Source organism: Tursiops truncatus, chromosome 21 (assembly GCF_011762595.2).
Source record: "Tursiops truncatus isolate mTurTru1 chromosome 21, mTurTru1.mat.Y, whole genome shotgun sequence".
Taxonomy (NCBI): Eukaryota; Metazoa; Chordata; class Mammalia; order Artiodactyla; family Delphinidae; genus Tursiops; species Tursiops truncatus.
In genome coordinates, this window is record NC_047054.1 from 12,429,363 (window position 1) to 12,455,968 (window position 26,606).

A 26,606-nucleotide genomic window follows, 5' to 3' on the forward strand; every position below is an offset into this window, starting at 1 on the left:
TACTCCCTAATCAGCAATGTAAAAGCCAGACTTTAAGAGTGTCCTAGGGGCTTCCCTGGTGGCGCAGTGGTTGAGCGTCCACCTGCCGATGCAGAGGACGCGGGTTCGTGCCCCGGTCCAGGAAGAGCCCACGTGCCGCGGAGCGGCTGGTCCCGTGAGCCGTGGCCGCTGAGCCTGCACGTCCGGAGCCTGTGCTCTGCAACGGGAGAGGCCACAGCGGTGAGAGGTTCGCGTACAGCAAAAAAAAAATAGAGTGTCCTAGTCTTCATTATCCAAAGTAATTGACATACTATATTTTATTCTAAACGTAAATTGCCTTTTCTAAATGTCCGACCCCATTTATTTTAATGCTTCAAAATTTTGTTTTCTATTTCCTGCATCAAATAATTGTTCAGTAAATGCATGTTGATAAATACCATGTCAAAGAGATGAGTTTTCATTCAGGCTAACACCAAGATGAAACATTCAGGAGACACAGAGCTTGGTATTTTGGTTTGTTTTATTTTTGATCCACTATGGCCAACCAGCCATTTTTTAGGAAGTAAACTCTGATCTAGCTTCTTTTACTTAGCCCAGAGATAAGGATGGCGAGTTAGTAAAAAAGCATTGGTCATCTTTAGTTTATCTTTTCGTGAACCAAACCTGTTACTCTAGGAGATGACCGTCCTGAACTCTGGGTTCAGTGTACAGATGGAGTCTTTGAGTAATATGCTTTTGTTCATAATACTCATTCTCACCCATTCTTCTGGTTCTCCTCCTACCCTCAATTCTTTCATTCATTCAAAAAATATTTCTTGAGCACCCTAGTATTTGTGTACTGGGGATCTGTACCGAATAAGCCTACTGAGCATGTGGTGATAAGCAAGATGGATATCATGCGATATACTTAAAGTACTTAGCACAGCGCCTGGCACATAGGAAGTCTTCAGCAAATGGTAGATGGAATTCATATTAATACTATTAAGTTTATGTCTTATGCATTAAAAAGCTCTACCAGAGGGAACACAGGGAAGACATACAAATCAATAGATTGTGAATTTTTTATTGTAAACCTTGGCTGGAGAGAGAGTGGGAGACTACTCTGTGATAAGAGCCGTGATGGTCCCCCTGTTGACATTTGTCACATCATCTTGCCTGGCAACTGACTGTTGCTCGTCAGTTATTAGATTGCACATGTTTTGAAGGATCTGTCCTCAACCCATTAAAAAATATGTATGGTCCTCAGGGGTATTTAGTACATCAAAAGTGTTTAAAACCCTCAAGGATTAGTAAGTAATTAGCCTTCATCCCTAATGTGTAAACAGCAGAGGAATCTTTGATTTTGGCTCAATCAGTGTAATTTTGATGTTAACAGCTCAGCAGCCAACAGTTAAATAAATTTTGACATTGAGAGTAGACAAGCACAGTCCAATTTATTGTTGGTCGATCAACCAGCTCATTTCCTTTTAGTTTAGACATTTGTAAAGCACTTTTCTCATGCATTCGTGATACACATATATGCAAAGCTTCTTGCTTAAAAAAGCAAGACATAAATTAAAAAACCCTTAGATAATTATAGAACACTCATGACTCACCCCATTGCACCAGACTTCAAGTCTTAGATCTGGTCTCAAGCATTCACTGAAGGATCACTAAGAGGCTTCTGATTCTTCTGAGCTCATACCTATGTGATACTTACGCTTCCTTCTTTCATTTTTATAACCTATATACAAAAACCTCTAGTTCTCCAGCTCCCCTTCAATTATAGTTTTCCTTTTTTAAAAAAATAAATTTATTTATTTTATTTTTGGCTGCGTTGGGTCTTTGTTGCTGCGTGCGGGCTTCCTCTAGTTGCGGCGAGTGGGGGCTCCTCTTCGTTGTGGTGCATGGGCTTCTCATTGTGGTGGCTTCTCTTGTTGTGGAGCATAGGCTCTAGGCGTGTGGGCTTCAGTAGCTGTGACATGTGGGCTCAGTAGTTGTGGCTGATAGGCTCTAGAGTGCAGGCTCAGTAGTTGTGGTGCACGGGCTTAGTTGCTCCACAGCACGTGGGATCATCCCGGACCAGGGCTCAAACCCCTGTCTCCTACATTGGCAGGTGGATTCTTAACCACTGCGCCACCAGAGAAACCCCTCTTCCTTTTCTTAAAAAAGTAATTCCATATTGCATAATATATATTGGTAAGATGACTTCAGGAACTCCGAAAACAGAAGAAATAAAGTTCTTTGTTTGTAAAACATGGGCCAACTACTGTTTTAACTTGAGAAGACAGATGACAGTCAAAACCTTTGTAGAACTGCAAGGCTAGTACAGGTTCAAATGGAGAGATAGGTGACAGTTATAACGATTTTCTCTATCGTGTGGGTTTTAAAAAAACATCTTTTTTTTTTTAAGAATTTAATTTTGAAAGCATTTCTTATTGATCTGAAGTTAGTTATTAACACTATCCTAGTCATCAAGAAATAGGCCTCTGTCTTTGTATTGCTGTTTCGTATTACAGGTCATTTCATCTAATTGCTGGGGCTTTGAATTACAATTCTGGCAGTAGTGAGTTAAAACTTTTCTAGAAAAACGTGAATCTGGGATGCAGTCAGCTTTCAGAGTGGCATACAAAAGAAACCAAGAGATTCCAAATTTAATAAGTTTCAGTATTCCAGATGGAAGTCTAGGCTGGAAGAGAACACTGATCCTTCATTACTAAACACATTTAATCATTTAACTACATTAATTGTTGGTATAGGATGTTATGAAACACATAGGATATTATGAAACTAAGAAACACAAGGCAATGACCTTGTGTTTGCAAAGGTGACAAGCCAGGAACACACTCTTCAAGAGCAAGACCAGTAACTAAGTTATTCAGTTGATAAACTTAGCTAAAGCAGGGAGGCATTTTTTAAAAATCTGAAATATTTTATTTTAACTGAAAATACCTTTTTTGATGTAGGGCCAAGGACTCTCCTTTTCATATAAGTCTGCACAGTTTTTCTTGAATAAATCATACCCACAATACACCATCTATGATTTCCAGTTTGGGTTTCTGTAAGGAAGGATGAAAATGAGTTCATTAGCGAAACTGGGTGATAGAGTGTTCAGCATAATCATCTGTCAACTTTTGAGTGTTTGGAATTTTCTGTGTTAAAAATGTTTTTAGAATAAAAATATAAAGAAGTAAAGTGATCAAGAATTTAAAACATATGAGGAGAAATGGAAATGCAGAAATCATTCTTGAGTTTTATGATAGTTTAAAAATCTACCCAGGAGATCCACTGTACTGCAGCTACTACTGAGCATTGACCTAAGTGCCCTGGATTCAGAGATGTCTACAAATTGGTGCCCCTCTTGAGAACCCATGGTTTGGTGTACAGAAGACAGACGTGTAAACCCCCCCCAAATTATCAATACATTACAGTGTCATAAATGCTCTAACAGAGTACATATATACAGAGAGGAGAGAACTAAACCTTCCTAGGAAGCTGGGACATACATCACCAAATAGGTGACAATGATAAGCTGGAAAAAAATAGTAGTTATTTATGAGTGTATCCCTATTGCAATGTGAGCGTCTTGGCCAGATTGTGCATAATGCGGATGGGAGCTCCCCTACTTCTCCTTATCCTGGAAATACGAGCATCAGTGCTGAACTGGAATAGTGCACGTGGTACTGATACGTGAGCCTTCCAATCTCTAGCGAAGACTCAAATACTACGTTAAGGTGATCTCATGCATGCTCATTATAGAGCATGCATTTATTTTTTTTAATGTATTTATTATTGAGGTGTAATTGGCATATAACATTATATTAGTTTCAGGTGCACAACATAACAATTTGATATTTGTATATATTGGGAAATGATCACCAGAAGCCTAGTTAACATTGGTCACCACACAGTTACACATTTGTTTTCTTGTGATGAGGACTTTTAAGATCTACTCTCTTAAGCAACTTTCAAATATGCAATATTATTAACTCTAGTCACCATGCTGTACATTATATCCCATGGCTTATTTATTTTATAGATGTAGCTTTTGTACCTTTTGACCCCTTTCAGCCATTTTGCACCCCCAGGCTTTGGCAACCACCAGTCTGTTCTCTGCATCTATGAGCTTGCGGGTTTTTTGGTTTTTTTTAGATTCCGTATATAAGTGAGATTATATGGTGTTTGTCTCTCGCTATTTGACTTACTTCACTCAGCAGCTTAGTGACCTCAAGATCCATCCATGTTGTCACAAATGGAAAGATTTCATTCTTTTTTATAGCTGTGCAATATTCTATTGTGTACATATACCACAACTTCTTTATCCATTTGTCTGTCATTAGGCACTTAGGTTGTTTCTATATCTTGGCTATTGTAAATAATGCTGCAGTGAACATAGGGGTGCATGTATCTTTTTGAATTAATGTTTTTATATTCTTTGGATAAATTCCCAGGAGTGGAATTGCTGGGTCATATGGTAGTTCAATTTTTAATTTTTTGAGGAACCTCTGTACGATTTTCCATAGCGGCTGCACCAATTTACATTCCCACCAACTGTGTGTGCATCAGGGTCCCCTTTTCTCCACACCCTCACCAACACTTCTTGTTTCTTGTCTTTTTGATGCTGGCCATTCTGACAGGTGTGAAGTGATATCTCCCTGTGGTTTTCATTTGCATCTCCCTCCTGATGAATGAGGTTGAGCATCTTATGCATTTAAAATATGAGTGAGGGCTTCCCTGGTGGCGCAGTGGTTGAGAGTCCGCCTGCCAATGCAGGGGACGCAGGTTCGTGCCCCAGTCCAGGAGGGTCCCGCATGCCGCAGAGTGGCTGGGCCCGTGAGCCATGGCCGCTGGGCCTGCGCGTCCGGAGCCTGTGCTCCACAACGGGAGAGGCCACAGCAGTGAGAGGCCCACGTACCCGGCAAAAAAATAATAATAAATAAATAAATGAATAAATAAAATATGAGTGAAAAAGTCATTTAAGTATAAATTCTCTATTGGCATTTGAGCACCAGGATGTCTACTAGTAAAGAAATGTTTAGAAGAACTTATTTATTCACAAATTGTGAAACTGCTCTATTATAAACCTTTCATTCAGTCAACAGATATTTATCTAATATCTACCTGTCCAGACCTTGTAGTAGATACTGGACACATCAACAAAGAAGATAGACACAATTACAGAACAACGTACAATATGATACCATTTAACTAGCCTCTTATTATGCGCCCAAAAGTACCAGATATTGTTTGTATGTACATTTACATATGGAAAAGTGTTTTAAATGTACTGGGAGGATTGACATCGAGTTCATGAGAGTGCTTGCCTCTGGGTATGGAGACAATGAATGCATCATCTTTACCTGAAAGATTTCATTTCTTCTATAGAAAAAATTGACAAAAATGGGGGAAAAAATGACAAAATTTCAACAATTGCCCATTTGAGGTCGTGGCTCTGCAGGTGTTTATTACTTTAAAAATTTCTTTGTATTTTAAAAATTTCTCCAACAAGGGAAAACACAGGAGAACCCCAGTTGCAGAATTTGGGGGATGGAGGTGGGAGAGACAGAGCTCCTTTTAGCAGAGGACAGAGCTGTGATAGGACAGACATTCGTTGGTGAGAAAGCAAAGTGACTTATTATCTATTGATCGTAGCATGATTTCTTTCTTTATTTAGACCAAAAAGTAATTTTGTCCTTTAGATTTTATAGGTCATTTCCAGGTTGCATGTGTATTTTGAACAAAAGTTAGTAGCGCTCACCTTGGTTGTGATGGGGGCAAGGTGCTCTGAGTGCCTATAGAAGTGCACCTAGAAATGGGACCCCTGGCATTTCTCGGGAGAAAAAGTTTTGTGAATACAAAATGGTTTGAGTTTCTTGGAAGATTATAAATGATGCAGAGGGTTGAGGAAAACCATGTACAGTGAAGTTGTTTTACATCCCTGAAGCCAGAGCACACCATTTTAGTGGCGAATCAGGGGCTCTGTAGTTTAGGGTCTAAGACTTTGGGAAATGATCCCTGTCCTTGTTCAGTATATTCTTTCATCTTTGGTTTGTTTTGCTAGGACGCATCATCTCTCTCCTTGCTAAGAACCGTAATCATCTTATCCTCCTTTTAGAATGTATTTCTTTATGCTCTTTAAAAGGCTTCACTCATGAAATGCTTACTGTTCTAAATCTGAATAATACATTTTGAACGTAGCCACATAGCTCCCTTAGGACTCCAGTTTTTTAAATGGAACAATTTAAAATATTTGCTATGCAAATGGGTACTCAGGGTGAAAGTGATTTTGGTAAGAATGCAGTCATATTTTCTAGGTATAACTGGTCTGGTTCTAAAACAAATGCGAGGTATTTGCTGAATTCGGGGTCACAAATGCTTTTTTTTTTTAACATCTTTATTGGAGTATGATTGCTTTACAGTGGTGTGTTAGTTTCTGCTTTATAACAAAGTGAATCAGTTATCCATATACATATGTTCCCATATCTCTTCCCTCTTGCGTCTCCCTCCCACAAATGACCTCTCAGTGTTTAATAAAAGAGCAGGAGAGTCTAGAGGTTGAAATCCTAGGCTTGGTGTCAGACTGACTTGATTTCAAGTTCTGAGTCCAGCATTTATTTGCTGTGTGACGTTAGGCAAATCACCTTTCCTTGCCCTGAATTTGCTCGTTTGTAAAATGACTGTCGTAAGAATAATTACTTCAGAGATTATTGTGGTGACGATTAAGTGGGATTATGTATGTGAAAAGTGCCAAGGACAGAGCAAGAATGTAATAGTGAGTAATACTGAACTGTTGGTCTCAGCATTTCCTGGTGTATTAATTGTGTAGTTTGTGGGGCGGGTCTGTCTTTTGCTTCTCATACGATGCACATCCCCAGATGTGCCGTATTGTTTCAGCCCTTTGGTTATAGTACACAGAATTCCACTCTTCCACCAGCTGTATACGTTATTTACTCTCTTTGTGCTTCCGTTTCCCTATCTGTAAAAAGTGACAGTAATGGGACCACCTGACCGCGTTGTCATGAGGATGAAATAAAGTAATAGTTGCCTTACTGTTTAGCACTCAGTACGTTTGTTCTGCTTTGGGCGTTATATACTCTTTTCTTTCCTTGAAATGCCTTTTCCCTAGTCCTTCCCGAAGCCTCCTTGGTGGTCACCGTGTCTGTTGCATGTTTTAGGGTTCTCCCAAGCAGAGCTCCATGTTCCCTCTTGTGTGTCCCAACACCATTTTGTACAGACAAATATTATAGCACTGGGTGCATCGAATTATAATCCGTTGGCTTTTCACTTGATTCTGTGCTCTCCTAAGTTGTTATAACAAGACTCTGTTGTAACGAGCTTCTATTTAGGAGTCAAATAGATGGCGATGCTTGTCAAGTATAAGGAGCCTTATTTTCTTTCAAAAGTAAAAGCCAGTAGATAGACGACTTTTATGTTGCGCATATATTATTTGTCCTTAAACTGATATGTAGCATTTCAAAATGGGCAGGTGGAGTGTTTTCCAATTTAGATTCACATCACTGTTAGTTTAACACATAATTTGGGGAATAATCACTAGGCAGGGACTCGGGGGTTGGTTCCCAGGGCTGTTGCCCTAGGGACCGTGTAGCCTTTGGATAAGCTATTAACTTATTAAAGCTCTATTTTTTTTTTTTTTTTTTTTTTTGCGGTACGCAGGCCTCTCACTGTTGTGGCCTCTCCTGTTGCGGAGCACAGGCTCTGGACGCGCAGGCTCAGCGGCCATGGCTCACGGGATCTTCCCGGACCGGGTCACGAACCCGTGTCCCCTGCATCGGCAGGCAGATTCTCAACCACTGCGTCACCAGGGAAGCCCTGTCTCCAGTCTTTTAATCTAGAAGAGCTTTCTAGTTCCCTCTTGGCTTTTATGACGTTAACCTTTTTGAACGTTACAGGCTGATGGTGTTGCTGAGTGTTCCTCAATTTGAAGTTTGTCTGATTATTTCTTTATGATTAGATTTAAACACCTTTTGGGGGCAAGAATACTTCATAGGTTGTGCTATGTTTTTCAGTGTGTGGCATTGGGAGGCATGGTGGCTCTTTGTGTCATTGGTGATGCCAAATTTGATCATTTGGTTGCAGTGGTGTCAGCATAGTTTCCCTATTGTTTTTTTCCCTTTGTAATTAAAAAGTAATTTATTCCCTCAGAATGGGAGAAAATATTTGCAAATGAAGCAACTGACAAAGGATTAATTTCCAAAATTTACAAGCAGCTCACGCAGCTCAATATCAATAAAACAAACAACCCAATCCAAAAATGGGCAGAAGACCTAAATAGACATTTCTCCAAAGAAGATATACAGATTGCCAACAAACACATGAAAAAATGCTCAACATCACTAATCGTTAGAGAAATGCAAATCAAAACTACAACGAGATATCATCTCACACCAGTCAGAATGGCCATCATCAAAAAATCTACAAACAATAAATGCTGGAGAGGGTGTGGAGAAAAGGGAACCCTCTTGCACTGTTGGTGGGAATGTAAATTGATACAGCCACTATGGAGAACGGTAGGGAGGTTCCTTAAAAAACTAAAAATAGGACTACCATACGACCCAGCAATCCCACTACTGGGCATATACCCTGAGAAAACCATCATTCAAAAAGACTCATGTGCCACAATGTTCATTGCAGTACTATTTACAATAGTCAGGACATGGAAACAACCTAAGTGTCCATTGACAGATGAATGGATAAAGAAGATGTGGCACATATATACAACGGAATATTAGCCATAAAAAGAAACGAAATTGAGTTATTTGTAGTGAGGTGGATGGACCTAGAGTCTGTCATACAGAGTGAAGTAAGTCAGAAAGAGAAAAATAAATACCATATGCTAACACATATATATGGAATCTAAAAATAAAAAAAATGGTCTTGAAGAACGTAGGGGCAAGATGAGAATAAAGACATAGACCTACTAGAGAATGGACTTGAGGATACGTGGAGGGGGAAGGGTAAGCTGGGACGAAGTGAGAGAGCGGCATGGACATATATACACTACCAAACGTAAAATAGATAGCTGGTGGGAAGCAACCACCTAGCACAGGGAGATCAGCTCGGTGCTTTGTGACCACCTAGAGGGGTGGGATAGGGAGGGTGGGAGAGAGGGAGACGTCTCGCAAGAGGGAAGAGATATGGGGACATATGTTTATGTTTAAGTTATTCACTTTGTTATAAAGCAGAAACTAACACCATTGTAAAGCAATCATACTCCAATAAAGCTGTAAAAAAAAAGTAATTATTTGTTGATATTCTGAGACTATGTGAATCTCCAACAATGTTTTACCCTATGGTTTTGCCATGCATCAATAATTCTTGCTTGTATTACTTTTATTACAATGGTGGTGACAGATGCGAATTCTGGTTCTATGATTTCTTCTAAAGCTATGAATTGGCGTTCACTCGTTTCAGAAAAAGCACTCTCCTCTTCTGCACACCCTGTAATTTTTTGTTTGTTTTTTATCACAACGAACTCATGGATTTTTTTTTTATTCAATGTGTCGTAGTCTTTTGCATACATGCTATTTGATGCTTAACTTGTTCCCGATTTAGCTGTGGAAACCCTTTCCGTCTCGTCGCCGAGTCACCTGAGGTGTCTCCGTCGGTTTTTGAGCCTTTTTGTTGCTTCCTGGCACAAAAAGATGTTCCTGATGCACTTAAGCATTTCCTGCCTCAGACCCAGAAGCAGTCGTTTCTCTAAGGAAACCTTTTTTCTTTTAGTGGGGAACAGTATTTAGAACCAAAGATCATGAAGACTAACTGTGCTCATTGCTACTGGGGTAACCTTGCTTCTAGGATTTTCAGCGGACAGAGCTAGGGGGAAAGCTACACACATACATGTTACACACACGCATCCATCACAGAGCTCTTTCTCTCCTTTCCCCAGCGTATATTTGTGTACTCCTTCTCCCACAGTATATTTACAAATTTTCTCCGTCTCAGCATACACACAAAGTTGTTTCAGAATCACGACACCCACACCACCATCCGTGGTTCGCTTTTCCTCTTATATTATATTTAAACTTTCTTCACTCTCTTAACTCAGCTACCTCTCATCCATCTGCTTGTCCCGCTTCCAGAATTATTTGAGGATTTCATCTTCTCTCTCATTCTCTTCCTTTATATTCCTCTTACTGTCATTTCACAGGGAATTGGGAGCTACTGTTGACAGTCTACCATGTTTAACCAAGAGCCTCATCATAGATATTTCCATCTGTTGGTTACTTGGAGTCAGAAGCCAGAGAGAAAGGAGACAATATTTACCTTTGATACCCGAAATGGCCATGCCAATCACCTCTCCCTCAATTTCACAGCTGGTATGCTTCCCATAGCCCTCCCAGACAAATTAGAATTCTCTATGGCTTCCTTGATGTTTCCATTTCTAACCATCTCAGTGGGTGGGACTTCTTTTCTGTGGTAATTGTTGGCAGACCTGAAAATTCAGAGATGTGGGTAATACTGGAGAGGAGATGCCCTGCCTGTCTGATTCTGAATTAGCATTGTGCTTGTGGGCTGAATGTTACCAGTCAGGCAGCCCTGGGTGACTTCAGACAGAGAAATGAGTAGACCTACCTGAGAGGAAGCAAAGACCAAGCTGCCTACCCAGGCCTGATTTTGATATCTTGATTTTCCCATTTAATTGAAATGAGGGCCGACTTTTCCTATAAACTATAACACTGGGATTTTCAAAACCACTTTCATGTTCGTTATCTCTGCTTCTTGACAGTGAAGGAGGTTCACATTTTAATGTCCTTTCTACTATATGTTAAGTGGCGCACTGAAATAGCAAGAGAAATTTTGACCTTAGAATTCTAAGAATGCCTTTGGTATCAACTCCAGTTATGAGGTGTAACTAGACATAGAAGGGGAGTTTTTAAAAGGCCATCTCTGTGAGGCAGCCATCATCTCTGAAAGAGTTTGGAAGGTTTAATTTATTTCTCTGAGCTGTGGTAAACAAAAGCTGGTGTTTTTCTTTCCGTGGGTTTTCAACTGCCGAGCTGCTCCAGCAGTGGTACAGTTTGGTGGTCAAATAAAGAACATATGGCAGGTTCATAGGCAATGCTTTATGCTGAGAACCTCTTCTGGCATTTGCCCTATTGGCAGTTTTTGCAGGATCTTTTGCTCTGTGCTTTATTTATTTATTTACTCTGCTTGCATTGTGGAATTATCGGTAAAAGGCTGCTTTAAATCAGAATCAAAATTTTAAAAAAATATTTAAAGAACATTTTTGACCAAGAATAGCGCAAACATCTCAACATAAATCATCTTTGCCGAACTGGCTTGTCTATTTCAAAACAGGAAGACCATCCTTCTCGACGTTCACGGTGTGGTTTTGCTTTGCTGCAGACTAGGTTTAGCGACAAATTCCATCTGCCTGAAGCTACATGCAGTCTGTCTATTGATTGGTTATATTGGGACTTCATGGGAGTGTCCTTCAAATCGCTTTTCCCAGCATTTTTAAGAGCTCCGTTGGGGGGAGAGAAAAAAAGAGAGAGAAGAAAAAAGGACCTTGCATTGTTTCAGTTTGCGTCCAACATGCAAAAACATAGTCCTAAATTTTTAATTAGCTAAGTGAGTGGTGAAAAGGGAAAGTAATATAACAAGCCTCGGTGAGCAGCTGGGATGTGTTGCCATGACGACAAGTTCAGCAGGCTGCCAGCATGTCAATGGGTAATATTGGGAGAGGGCTTTGAAACAGTGCCTGCTAGCCACAATGTGATTGGTCACGCCTCTGTTGTCTTTGTGTGAACCAGGGGATGCTGGGTAAGACCTACAGTGAATGCTCAGCTTGTCTCAAGGCTGCAATGAGGTAATGCTTCTGAATCTTTGGGGATTATGAGCTCCTGCCTCCAAAAGACTGCAGTCTCGAGTGTTTTCATTCTTATTTGCGTTAATTACTGACTATAACATGTTAAGAAGTTTTACGGCTGCTTTTATTCATTCTTTTATATGTGCATGTGTGTATTATAGATAACACGTGTGTATGTTGCATATAGACTCTCAAGCGTATTCTAAAAAAAGAGATCACCCTCCATATTAGTCATTCTGCTTAGAGTCAACATTTCTTTTGATTGCTGGCATCAGTGGCAGTATCTATTGATGGATAAATGATGTATTAAAGTGCATTTATGTTGGGTAAGCAAACTTGTTCATTTCTAGAGAATATTTTGGTGTTGATTACTTTCGGAAGTCTTTTATTTATAAGTCTTTTAATAGATATAAAGGGGGTTGTAAAGAGTGTTGGTTTCGCTTGGTCAGGAGGTGTAGTTCGTTTTAGATTCCTTGAAATTGGCCGGTTTATCTCCTAATATTGATCTTATATAGTTTCGTTTTGTGGGTTTTTTTACTAATTGAACATAGTATCTGACTGTTCCACAGTAACATGCTGAATAATGGTTTGACAGTTGAAACTTAAAGCTCTAAAGGGGAACTGTATTTACAGATGCAGAGATCTAGAAGTGTTTATGGCTGGCTTGTGAAACAAATACATTAAGGTGCTGATGTGACAGAGACACATGAGCTAAAATTCTAAGCCCCAACTCTGGTCCTCAATAATACCGTGACTTGGATTCTCTCCAGGGTTTTTTTCAGGTGGCTAGGGGCTGTTTCATCACATTCGTAAACAGTAACCTAGTGCCCTGGAAAGGTTAGGGCAGCATCTCCAAATGCTGTAGGTATAACCAGGGGGAAGCTGAGTGGATGACCTGGTCCGTCTTGTCACAGATGCAAAGGAGGGGAACTGGCTTCTGGACAGAGCTCATCGAGCTGCCGTATTGCGACCCTGTCATATTTACCGCACAAAGAGTTCATAAAAATTTATAAGCCTTTAAATGGATTTTAAAAAAGAGTAAAAACCTTAACGGTAACAAATGGTTTCTGCTGCTTCTGCATAATGCAGTGAACTCTGCCAGCTACCTTGCTTTATTTGAGGTCAGGCCACGGGCATGTGGTTGAAACCGGATGATTCTCCAGCCACACCATCACAGTTCACAGAATCCGAGGCCAGGCAGCAGGAGTCAGAATCTGGTCTCGTTGCAAACCACGCTTTCTTTATTCTTCGAAAGAATTTAAAGCCTGCTTTCACTTTACCCCTCTGGATGTTTTCTGTTTATAAGTAAAGTAAACAAAGACTTATAAGCAGAGCCAAGGATAAATAAATGTGATAGTATATCTAGGTTTTAAATAATTTGGTTCAAAAGACTTGTGGCACCAATAGGATCTTGGGTTGTGACTTTTCACCAACATGTTGATACTGTCTAGTGGCTCAAATGCCCAAGCCAAACAGTCTGCATTTACTCCATAAATGGGGAGGCCTTGGAAGGAGGCCAGAGTCCTTTGTCTAAAACAAAGCAGGATGCAGTGATCCTGTGAAGCATGCGAGAAAAATCCACCTGTTGATAAGACAGGCACTTTTTCTCTAAGAGAAATTTGATGTTCTGTTACCTTCACTTCTTTGGTGATAAGTTACTAACGTAGCTTCAGATCTCAGGCATGCCTTGCTAATTGAAACAGTTTTCAGATTCATTAATGAGGCAGAGTTTTCATAGAACTGGATACTCTAATACAGTCCACTTGTTACTGGCAGGATTTGCTACCTTTGCTGTCTTGCAGGCTGTAAGAGAGCCTTACTTTAAGACTTGGAAATCATATTTATTCATCCTTATGAGAAGGCATCTTTCTTTCGTGCGATTCCATGCTAATTTGTTTCCCTTCATCAAGTCGTAAAATTCGAATCTCTTTTATTTCGGGGATTTAGTGTGTCTCTGTGGGTCAGATTATGATATTGCAAAATCTTCATTATTAAGTCACTTTAGAGTATTTTACATGCAAAATTAACATCTTAAAGATGAAATGAAAAGTCAAGAAAGTTGCTGTTTAATTTACTATTTCACAAGCTTTTTACGAGTTTGGAAGCCCTCTTGAAGGGGAGGAATGGCAAGTTCCAACTAGCGTGAGTCATTACATCCTGTGACAGGCTCCACAGTAAATGACTTCTGATGGATGCGAAGTCTGATGCTTAGAGATTAATGGCAGATACAGTATTGCAGGGCCTCCCTTGCATCACTAATATTATCAAATGAAGCTAGTTGCTTAGCAAAGGGCTTTGCTCAAAAGTGACATGTGATTGATACTACTGATGGTTTGTAAAGTTTTCAAAAATATGACCCTTTGGGCACATCTAGAGGGGAAATAATTTGAGGGATTTAAGAGATTAAAAAATACTTTTCTTTAAAAATTCACCCTTTATCACAAGCCCACCATATTTAGAAAATGGGGTTTATTGAGCAGTGGAAACAAAAGTTTTTGCAGGAAAAGCAAAACTTTAAAAGAAGGAGAATAAAATTAGGGGATCTGGAAGGTAGACTATCAGAAGTCTTAAGGCTGTGGAATTAGACAAAATCCTAATTGTTCTACATTCCTTTAGTGTGACTTTTGGTCACTTATCCTTTCTAAGTTGATCCTTCTCCCTTGACCCCCCCAGTCACAAAAGTCACTGCCTCCCAGGGGTGGGAGTGAAGGGGACCCATGTACACACCCGGCTCTTTATTCTAAAGGAAGTTCTTTCAGATGGAAACATGAGGAGAGTAATAACTCTTATCCCCAATTGAAAAAAAATGTTGTCTCTGTTCTCATGGACTTTATTATGACATCAAAAAGTTTCATTTGTATAACCCTTAACTTCATTAATCAAGTGCTATTAAAGTAATCGTTAAAAGAGGCACAACTTCTTGTAATAGGGAACTCAGTGTTACATGTTGATTTCATTTAGAAATGTTGTATTCTTTCTAATATGATAAAAATAAAACCTTAGCAATTCACAGCATGCTAATTCAGCATGTTAATAATTGAAACAGCAACTAGTATGAAATGTACTTCTCCTCCATTCACGAAGAGAGGGTTTTCTAGTTGAGTTAACAGCCCTGGAAATTACGCAAGGGAGAGTATCTGCTTTCGGGAATAAACTTTTCAAGTCACATCAGTTCTTCAGATGGATTAATTAATATTCATATGTCATGCTTAGAAAGGACTACTTTTCAGGTCTTTATGATGTAGAATCTCCTTTATTATGGTGTAATGTACCCCTTTGTGTGGTTTTAATATATCAAATCCTTTTATATTTGGAACTATTATTGTTTAGATTGACTACATGGTAAAGTTGTATGTAATACATAGCGTCATGTACTGGAATAGCAGTTGCTGACTTTATCAGTTACCACACGTTTATCTTGGCATCCCTGAGTTGATCATTTACTTGGAGGTGGGCAGCACCATGTCTTTATTTTCCTTTTGTTCCTCATGGCACCTCACCTAGTGCTAAGTATAAAATAGGTGCTGATACATATATCTTAACAGGCTGCTAAAAAAAAAATGGTGGGTTTTTATGTGGAAAAGTGACTCTTGACCTCAGACACAGGAAATGGAAGGGATCTCTGAAATCTTACCTATTCTGCCAGTTGAATTTCCTTATCATCAAATAGTTTCTCATCTCTACCTAGTTCCTCCTTCAATCAACATACAAATCTTATGTTCTTGAAATTTGAAATGTCAGCAAGAAAGGAAGTATTGTGGTTGAATTAAATGTAAACAGTTATACCGTGTATGTGAATCTTTTAGTCACTCATTGCTCCTGTAAGCTTCAGCATTTTCTTGGTAAGACGGGATGTGGGGTGGTGATGAGTGTAGAGGTTTGGAATACTGATCAGAACCCCATTTGAATCCTGGATGTACCACTTACTTACTAGGAGACATAGAACAGATTACTTAATTTTAGTTCTTTAAATGAGGATTATCCCTCAGGGTTGTATTGATTACGGTTACCTGCATAAAGTACCTGATATATAGTACCTGCCATGTAGTAGCTGCTCAGTAAATGCCAGTGCTCTTTATTTCCTGTTGGCATTTAATTGCTCCCGTGACCAAATTCTTCTAGCCTTCCTGAGATATTTTTCCTGCTGGGATAAGAGAAAAACGATTTGTTCTTCAACTCTGATATGTTATTCTAGAGGGATATCTTTCTGATATGATAAGAAAATTTTATCGATTGTGTTTATGTAACATCTTTGGTTTTATCTACTTGAAGTTAAGGATGTCATTGATATCAACGTATTTAGAGTATTTGATATTGATTACATCCCTATGTTCAAGTGGATGAAACCAGGCATATTAGATAAATACAGGAGTATCAGACAGGAAGAGTATTCTGGTAGTCATGCTTAGAGTGGGTGGAAGAAACCAGCAGGAGGATTTTCTGGTGGTCCAACAAGGCAGAAATCTGGCTAACAACAAAGCAGAAGAGAAGGAACAGATTTAGAGACATCCAGACAGTGAGTAGACTGGCTTTATTGACTCTTTATACAACGGAATAGGGCAGATGGTCAATGAAGAGAAAACAGGAATCTTCCATTCACGGTGTGTCTACCTCGATGATATGGTGCTATAATCCAGACTAGGAGATACCAGAGGTCGCAGGATTTATGGGAAAGATCACAAATTCTGTTTTGGACATGTTGAGTTTGAGGCACTGGGGACATGCAGATGGAGTTGTCTGTTAAGGACAGAGGAGAGAGAGATGAGTCGGGAGGTCAGGGAGAGTTTCAGGACCAGAGAGGGAGAGTTGGCCCCCATCACGTCTATAGAGCTGAGCGTTACAACCGGGATGGTGGATGGGAGTGCCTCTGATGGGGATTTAGCAGGGCAGAGAGGAAGGTAAAGGCTGGAGCCCTGGCAAGCACTCCTTTCTAGAAGCAGCCAAAGGAAACTCAGACCCAAGATGTGAATTTAGAATCCAGATTTCCTTTTAATGGTTTACACATGACTGATTTCCCTAGAGAAATTGATAAGTCAGCTGTTTGGAACTGAAAAGCCAAGGCTGGGATGAGCCACAGTCATGTAAGTCAGCTCTTCTGCATTTGACTGACGGACTGATGGGTCTCCCGAGCCCATCAGAGACCTGCCATTTCATCACACTGCACCCTTCCAGGAATTCGCTTTCTCCAGAAGCTGGGCTCAGCGGTGGTTATGTACTCAGGCCAAACCACACAATTCAGTTCATGAAATAAAAGGACTACAGATGGCTGTGGAGAATAGAAGACACTAAAACAGAAACATAGAATTAAAAATAGTTGTTAGCAAAAAAAAAAAAAAAAAAAATAGTTGTTAGCCATCTTCGGTGTGAATGCATAAATAAGTTTATAATTCGAGGGACTGACCTAGGACAGGTGTGGAAATTGCAGCTTAATCTAAGTACTTTTGAGACCTATTAAAAGAAGCATATTGTTGGGCTTCCCTGGTGGCGCAGTGGTTGAGAGTCCGCCTGCCAATGCAGGGGACGCGGGTTCGTGCCCCGGTCCGGGAAGATCCCACGTGCCGCGGAGCGGCTGGGCCCGTGAGCCGTGGCCGCTGAGCCTGCGCGTCCGGAGCCTGTGCTCCGCAACGGGAGAGGCCACAACAGTGAGAGGCCCGTGTACCAAAAAAAAAAAAAAAAAGAAGAAGGAGCATATTGTTCCTTTGTCAAATGTTGCTTAAAACCTTTTCCTTTTCCCTTGATATAACTCTATCAATATCATAGTTATTATGATCATCTGTTATTAAACCTGTTTATTGACTGGGACCCTAACTCTCCTGGATTTCATGTATAACATGGATATAATAGTATTTATTTCATAAGGTTCTTGTGACAAATAAATGAAATGGCATACTACAGCCCCCTTGATAATGCTTGGTACATACAGGCACTCAATAAAGTGTAGATATTGTTATTAATAGGAGGAGGGAAGGGAGAAAACTTCTGAAGTACTAGGTGGGCATTAGAAGTGAGAGGAAAGTGGTTAAAGATGATTGGGGTGTGTGCACACAAGTGAAAAAGCTTATAGTGTGTGCCATTATCAGAAAAGTGTAAACGGTGCAAGAGGAGGAAAGGGGAACATGATAGTATTTGGTTGTCCTTAAGGATGAATGAAAGACGGTGGGAAAGACACTGGAACATACACTGGCCACCCAGGGGGTTGACCATAGCTTGACAGTTGTATATCTGGGGCCCAAGGTGTACCTCACTTACATAACTTGTTGATTGCCCTATGCTCCAATTGTCTTGCTGGTTTTGTTTCAGTTTTCTCAAGTCAGACATAGTTGGCTTCTAGGATGTAGTGAAAACGGTGATACTAAGAAGGAAAGTAGTGAGAATCCTGTGTTGGATTCAAAACATCAACAGCTCTGGATTATGAAATACAGAGTGCTAAAAAAGTAGAGAACATTAAAACTTATACACCGGTGACTTAGAAATGTTAATCTTGGAAACTGAAAGATGAAAGTCCAGTTTTTTAAAAGCAGAGAAAGACAAAATGAAGAAGACAAAGCTTAAGGGAAAACAATGAGGCGATCTAGTAAAAAACTATTGATTAGTACATGCTGATTAAGTAGCTGAAAATCATGCCTTTTATGAATCCAGAAGATATCAGCATCCGTAACACTTTGCTTTCAAAATCCCGGGCCTCACAAATGGGGTGTGGGATGGCTGCAGGCTGTGTGTTAGGACTGTCAATTTAGGACTGTCAACTTAATCTATGTCCTTCCTCCCGTCAATCTGAAATCTAATCTGACGGTTCTCACAGAGACCAAAAGCATTTCAGTGAGATTTGTGTAGACCAACTTAAGATCACTAACTTTTAGTTCTGGCAAGAAAGTACTTTTTAAAAAAAACATCATCTATTATCATCATAAAAGAGAGGACATTTAACATGAAAAGCGAGGACATCTCACACATATGTATACACACGAACACACACACGCAAACAAGAGGAAAGAACAGCATGGTAAAAGGCAGCTTTCAATGAACAATTTTCCACAGCGTCCTAATTTTTCCTTCTTTTTATTGTGAACTGGTGACATCATTGTCCGGTCAAGCACAGAGGTAGGGCCAGAATTTGGAAAGTACTGGTCCAGCCGTCTGGACCACCCAGCTCCCAGGTGACCAACCCAGGACAGCTCGGGAGACAGAAATCCAGGCACTTCCACTGCTGCAAGCCCAGTGCTGAAAAGACTAACACTTTTTCCGCACTGCTTTGTGCCCCAAAGCTGATCGATCAAAATGAGCTTTGTTGCCAGGGAGTTTTTCTTTCTTTCTTTCTTGAGACTAGTTTGGGTTGGTGGGGGGAGGAAGGGATAAAAGGTAAATAGTATAATACAAGAACGTGAAATTTTAAATACTTGCAAAAGTACACACATCTTTACGCTATAGCAGCAAGAATATGTTAGATTCTAACATAAAGTAATAGTATCACAGTGGGAATGGTGTCTTCATCAGTTGTTTGGTCTTAAAACAAGCTTTTTCTGGGGTGTGGAACTTTAAAGAGGACAGTTTTGTTATTCCTATAAGAATTGACTCCCTTATTTAAAAATATGAATGTGGTAGACATGCTGATTTTTAAAAATTAACAAACATTTACTAATCTGAACAGATTATTAAGAGAACAGTCTCTTTCATCAGTGTTTGTGGTACTTGAAAAAGACATTAGCAGAAAAACAAAAGGACGATAAAAATTTGAAAACTTGGTATGGCAGTGATTGTATCAGCAAGGAAAAGAAGAAAAGTTAAAATGTGGAAGAAAAAAATGTACCACGATTCTTTTTTGTAAAGGAGCATACAGATAACTTTTGCTGATAAATTTTATAAATTTAGAATTATGTTATATCAACAGTTCAGAAACACTTAACTCTTAAAAAGGAGTTTGATTTGTACTTATTCCTGGTATATTGACTCTGGTGTTATGATTTGCAGGCTTTGCAGTTTTTAGATGGTAAATGTACATCCCTGGTGTTACGGAAACTATTGATCTAGCGCTACAGATTTAAATAAACCTTAGGAAAGAGCTCATCAGTCACCCATTCCCGTCTCTATATAGACTATGCACGCTGCTCTTTGCGCAGATATGAGAAAATACTTTATACATCCTTGCCAGCTCTCTCGTTCTCTCTCTATAACTGTGTGTGTGTGTGTGTGTGTGTGTGTGTGTGTGTGTGTGTAGTTTCAGCTGAATTTTCTATCCTGAGTTTGACTTAGAAATCAGATTCTACTCACTTTATAATTTCTCATTGTTTCAGTAAACGATGGTGTTGAAGGTCGCATTTTAGACGTTGTCAGTGGCCTTCGTGCTCTGAATACCTCTCAGAGGTGTCCACACTGATAACTCCGTTGCGACGATTCCCAGGCCCGGGGTGGACAGTGGGAGCTGTGCTTTCTCAGGTGGCTGGGGGAGCTCCTCTGGGCGTCCCACTGCTCAGGGCCCGCCAGGCACAGCATGTCACTCACTGAGGGGACACCCCGGGGCCCCATTCCCCACCCCAGGTCACATCATCGTCCCCCACCTCACCTGAGTCTGCCCTTCAAGGGTCACGGGGGGATCACGCAGAAGGAAGGGCAGTCACCGCATACGCTTAAGGAAGATGTGGTGACTCCCCACTCGCAACATGGGGGCCTCCACGTAAAGCAGTTTGAGCTGAGTGGCCCTTCATTCTTTCCTCATTTTCCCCACCCACGCGCTGCTAACAGTAGCCAGAATTAAAATCCTCGTTTGGGCCGAGCAGGAAAGTCTATCCCCTCTACATAAACCTTGTCCAACAAATGTACTCATGCTGCAGATGGGACTTTGAGCTTCCACTCAGGAATAGAGTAGATTGTACATATGCTTTGCCCGCTCGTCATGCGATCCACTAGCAATTCCTGTTCAACGGTGCCTTTGGCGGTCCCGTTATGACGAAACTGCCATAGCTACATCATCCTGTGCACTAGGCACAACCTGACGTGTGATGTGAACACTGCCTTCATGGAGCTCTTTTTAATGGAACCATCGGGTGGCATCCCCCGGTGAGGAGGCCATTAGACTTTAGGGGTCAAGTTATTTATGGCTGGGGGTATAATTGTTGGGAGGTAACGTTTGAGAGTTTTGCTTTTGGTGCAGTTTTGTGAGTGGATAGAGGACAGAAGCTACTCAGGCTCAGATATGAACCAATTTGAAGGACACGCCTCTGGGGACCACAAGTGCCAACAGTGTGAAGTAAAAGTAGGAGGACTGGACGTACTTGAGTAAAAATCTCAGTGTGTCTCAGTTGTAATGGCCTCGGCCAAGGCTGCGGGGGGAGTCTTTGAAGCACCCATTGCTTCTCTCTGGGAGGCGTAGATGAAAGAGGGAGGGTCAGAGAGGGAAGCAGGGCAGGCAGTAATTACATCTGTTGCTAATGATCTGGTGTGTGGGTAGCGTGCATGCCTCATTTCTCCTGGTCCCTCTGACACTGATAACAAAGCTCATTAGTCCTCGTGCCAGAGCATGGACTTGGCGAATGAGAGGACAGCACCCACGTCAGTCACTTCAGCTGCTCATTAGTGAGTCTAAAGCAAATGTTATGCCAAAGAGGCCAGGACCAAAAAAAGGAGGTAAATTCTAGTTAACATGTCTGTCTACTATTTTCACAGAGGTGGGCAGGGGGAGTTGTTTGGTATGTTGGCAAATAGATGAACTGAAAGGATACCTTTTTGAGGCTGAACTTTTTTCAAAGAACTCAATTAAATACATCCTAAAATAAAAGAAAGTCCCTATAAAAGGAAAACAAAGACCAACGTTAACGTATTTGCTTCTATTATTAACAGCGCGTATTTATCATTTATTTATTATTGTTATTTAAACAATGAAAAGTAATTACAACACAAAGAAGAATCCACTTCTGAGCAGGGTGGGGTAAGTACCCTCCACCCTGGCTTTCCCACTGACTGTAGCAGGAGCCCTGGACAGAGGACGTGGAGCAGCTCTTAGGACTCTGAAAAGTACATGGTAGCAGGGCCGCTTGGGGAAGGAGATGAGAATTAGAAGTACCACCAAACTGGTCGTGAGTTTCCTGTGTCCCCCTGTCTAGTATCACGTGGCATAGAGGTAGCCCAGAGCCCAGTAGGACACACTGATATGCACAAAATATCTTCAGGATCAAAGTCCTCACTTTCCGGCCTGAGGACCAGGAGAACGGACTCCTATGTTCAGAGTGAGTTTTTCCTCTTTTTTCATTCTCTCCCGTCCAACCTGCAGTCAGTCCTGCAGAGGCAGCAGCAGGAGGTGCTGGACAGCCATCTAAGACTGTGCAGGTAGGGGAATCCCTCTCTCTGATGAGAGGAACTGTAGTCCCAGGAGTGTGGGGTGAATTCCTACTGCTTTCTTCCTCTCTCTGTCCTCCCACCACTTGGCACCAGACTGAGACACAGTTGCTGAAAGTACGCAGAGCTGAGCAAGGAAACGGAAGCCCCAGGCGCTGGCAGAGGGCCATGAAAGGGGGCCCCAGGGAACCCGAAAGTGTTGGGACAATCACACAGAGGAGGGAGCTCGGGAGAGCTGTCACGTAAAATACTGCATGAACTGCGGCTCACTTCGGAGCTGTGTGTGTGTGCATGTGACCCTAAGCAGCATTCCAGACGCTTTGAGAGCTGAAATGTGAACTTGACCACCACAGGGGTCTCAGACTGACCACTGGATGGCACACACATGGGACCGATCCGGATAGCATTGCACAAGCTTTGAGTGCACTGACATTCACATCTCACCTGACAGGAGGTGATTTGGAAATGGCAGTTGGAACGTAACCAAATGGATCACCTTCTTAAAAGGAAAAAAAAAAATCAGCATCTTCCTTAGGATTTAAAGAATCAGAGTTTCATGACACAATGATTAATATTACTCAGAATTCCTCAACGTATGAAGGAGGAGGGTAACCTCAATTTGTATGGCGACAGGTAGTCAACAGTTGCCAATGCTGAGGTGTCACATGCTGGATTTATTAGACAGGCTTTAAATCAACGACTATAATTATGGTCCAAGAACTGTGGATAAACACTCTTGAAAAGAATGGGAAAGTAGAGAGGAAAGGAATAGAGGGTATAATGTAGAACCAAGGTAGGATTTTTGAACTGAAATATGTAATAACCCAAATTAAACATTTACGGATGGGCTCAATAACTGAATGGAGATAATAGAAAAGTCAGTGGACTTGGAGATAGATCAATAGAAATTATCCAATCTCAACAACAGAGAATAAAAGATTGAAAGAAAACAAAAACAAAAACCCAATGAGATCCTTGCCTGGTAGAGTAATCTTGGTTGTAGGTTCTTCCCTTTCATCACTTTAAATATATCATGCCACTCCCTTCTGGCTTGTAGAGTTTCTGCTGAGAAATCAGCTGTTAACCTTATGGGAGTTCCCTTGTATGTTATTTGTCATTTTTCCCTTGTTGCTTTTAATATTCACTTCCAGAAGGCCTGCTCTAAAAGAAATGTTGAAGGACAGAAAATAATACCAGAGGAAAACTTGGGACGTCAGGAAGGAAAGAAAAGCAATAATGGTAAATATCTGGGTAAATGTAATTAACCATTCTTCTCTTAAGTTCTTTAAAATATGTATGATGATGGAAAACAGATATAGCATTGATGGAGTTTTCAGTGTGTATACATGTAATACATATGGCATAAAGAGAGGAGGGTAAAGAAACCAATGTGGTGGTAAGGTTGGTCACTTGGAGCAGTAAAATATTAAGTCTAAGTAGACTGTGAAGTTAAATATGTATGCTGAAATGCTTAGAACAATAACTAAAAGCACTGTACAAAGAAATATAGTAAAAACTCAATAGATAAAATAGAATAATTATACCATTTATATAAATAAATATTACTAAAAGCATTCAGATAGTCCAAATGAAAGTAGGAAAGGAAAACAGAGGAACAGAATGAGAGTAGAAACATAAAACAAATAATAAAATGGTAGATCTAAATTCCAACATATAAATAACTACACCAAATATAAATAAACATACCAAGTGAATAACAGAGATGGTTAGAATGGATTTTTTAAAAAGGACCAAAGGATATGTTGCCTACAAGTAATACATTTTAAATATAATGATATGAGTAGGTTAAAAGGTAAAAAATATGCTATGCAAATAAAAAACAAATAAATAAATAAATGGAAGCTAATATTACATAGAAGGGATTAATCAGGGCTGGAAAACAAGAATGAAAGCTGGAGTGGACATATCAATGTCAGAAAAAGTAGACTTTAGAGCAAAGAAAATTACTGAGGATAAAGAACATTACATAAAAGTAACTGGGTAAATTCCCCAATATGTCATTAAAAAGTCTATTTATCTCTTACACTATACAGAAAAATCAACTCAAACTGGAATAAAGGCTTAAATATAAGACCTGAAACTACAAAACTCTTAGAAGAAAACAGAGGCAAAGCTTTATGACGTTGGTCTTGGCAATGATAGTCATTGAATGATTTCAGTGATTATCATTGGAAATGACACCAAAAGCACAGACAACAAAAGCGAAATTACACAAGTAGGACTACACCAGACTAAAAAGCTGCTGCACAGCGAAAGAAACAATCAACAGAGTAAAAAGGCAACCACAGAACTGAAGAAAATATTTGTAAACCACATACGTGTCTGACAAGGAGTTAATTTCCAAAATATGTAAGGAACTCCTGTAACTTAATAGCAAACAAAGAAACAAACTAGTAACTGAATAACTGAACAGTTGAAGACTTGAATAGACATTCCTGCAAAGAATATATACAAATAGCCAGGGCTTCCCTGGTGGCGCAGTGGTTGAGAGCCCGCCTGCCGATGCAGGGGACACGGGTTCTTGCCCCGGTCCAGGAAGATCCCACATGCCGCGGAGCGGCTGGGCCCGGGAGCCATGGCCGCTGAGCCCGAGCGTCCGGAGCCTGTGCTCCGCAACGGCAGAGGCCACAACAGTGAGACGCCCGCGTACCAAAAAAAAAAAAAAAAAAAAACCAAATAGCCAGCAGGTCTATGAAAAGATGCTCAACAACACTAATCATCAGAAAATGCAAATCAAAAACCACAATAAGATATCACACTTCATACCTGGTAGGATAGCTGTTATTAGAAAAACAAAAGATAACAAGCGTGGGCGAGCATGGGGAGAAGTTGCGATTCTTGTACACCATTGGTGGGAATGTAAAATGATGCAGCTGCCATGGAAAACAGTATGAAGGTTCCTCAAAAAATTAAAAATAGAACTACCATATGAGCTAGAAATCCCACTTCTGGGTTTTTATCCAAAAGAACCGAAAGTAGGATCTTGAAAAGATACTGGCACTCCCGTGTTCCTTGCAGCACTGTTCACAATAGGTAATATGTGTCAGTATGAAACAGTCTAAGTCTCTGTTGATAGATGAATGGATAAAGAAAATGTGGTGCATACATTCAGTGGAATATTATTAAACCTTAAATAAGAAAGAAATTGTGCAATATGCAACAACCTAGATGAGCCCCGAGGATATTATGCTACGTGAAATAAGCCAGTCACAGAAGGATGAATACTGCAGGATTTCACTTATATGAATAATTTAAAATAGTCAAAGTTATGGAGGCAAACAACAGAACAGTGGTTGCCAGGGGCTGGAGGAATGAGGAAATGGGTGTGTAAAATTTCAGTAAAGCAAGATGAGTAAATTCTAGAGATTTGATGTACAACTTTGTGGCTATAGATAATAATACTCTATCGTACACTTTAAAATTTGTTAAGAGGATGATCTCATTTTAAACAGTTCTTATCAAAATAATTATTTTTAAAAAAAAGAGTATGTTAAACATGTATGTGCCTGACAACAGAGCTTCAAATAGAACTAAAAGGAGAAATGGATGATTATAGTTGGGAATTCAACCACTCCGTCAGTAATTGATAGAAAAAGATAGAAAAGCAGTAAGGATATAGAAAAATTGAACAATACCATCAAGCAACTAGATCTAACTGACATTTATAAAAAGTTCTTCCTCCAAATAGCAAAATATACGTTCCTTTCAAATCCTCAGAGAACATTCACAAAGATAGCAGATATCCTGAGACATAAAGGAAACCTAAAAACAATTACAAGAATTGAAATAATTCAAGGTATGTTATTTTATCATAGTGGAATTTAACAAGAAATCAATAACAGAAATCAATATTGATTTAAATTTATTTTAAATTTAAATAAATTTATTGATTTAACAGAAATCAATAACAATAAATCTCCAAATACTAGGAAATTAAACAGTGTGCTTCTAAGTAATCCGTAGACCAAAGAGGAAGTGTCAGGGAAAGTTGAAGGTATTTTGAGGTGAATAAAAATGAAAATACAACGTATCACAATTCATGTGAAGAAGACAAAGCCGGGCTCAGCAGGAAATATAAAGGCTAAATGCTCATGTTCAAAAAGAAAAGAAGATCTGTAATGAACAATCTAAGCTTTCACGTAAAGGAACTAGAAAAAGAAGAGCAAAATAAATCTAAAGAAGGAAAGACATAATAAAGAGTAAATACCAATGAATTTGAAAACAAAATGAATGGAGAAAACCAGTGACGTCAAAAGCTGGTTCTTTAAAAATAGCAGTAAAACTGATAAACCTCTAGCCAGATGGACAAGCAAATTAGAAGCCACAAATTGTCAATATTAGGAGTGAAAGAGGACATATCACTGCAGATCCCCCAGACATCGAACCTATGAGAAACAAGTACTACAAACAGCTCTATGCACATAAATTCAACAATTTAGATGAAATGGAAAGAAATGTTGTTTCTTTT

The 26,606-nt window shown here is 40.0% G+C and overlaps 1 protein-coding gene across 16 annotated transcripts in view; it reads left to right on the forward strand.

The window, feature by feature from the left end:
- The window catches only part of STOX2 (storkhead box 2), a 210,091-nt gene that overhangs the window by 131,609 nt on the left and 51,876 nt on the right, over positions 1–26,606 (forward strand). For 2 of the 16 annotated variants that reach the window (XM_019921332.3, XM_073798564.1), the window contains exon 2: positions 23,269–23,356. The exons of the other annotated variants lie outside the window; for them this stretch is intronic. Coding sequence is in view for 1 of the 2 variants with exons in the window: in XM_073798564.1 (XP_073654665.1) it covers positions 23,269–23,356 (88 nt within the window). In the remaining variant the exon portion in view is untranslated. The remainder of the gene's footprint in view (positions 1–23,268; positions 23,357–26,606) is intronic. 16 annotated transcript variants of the gene reach the window in all.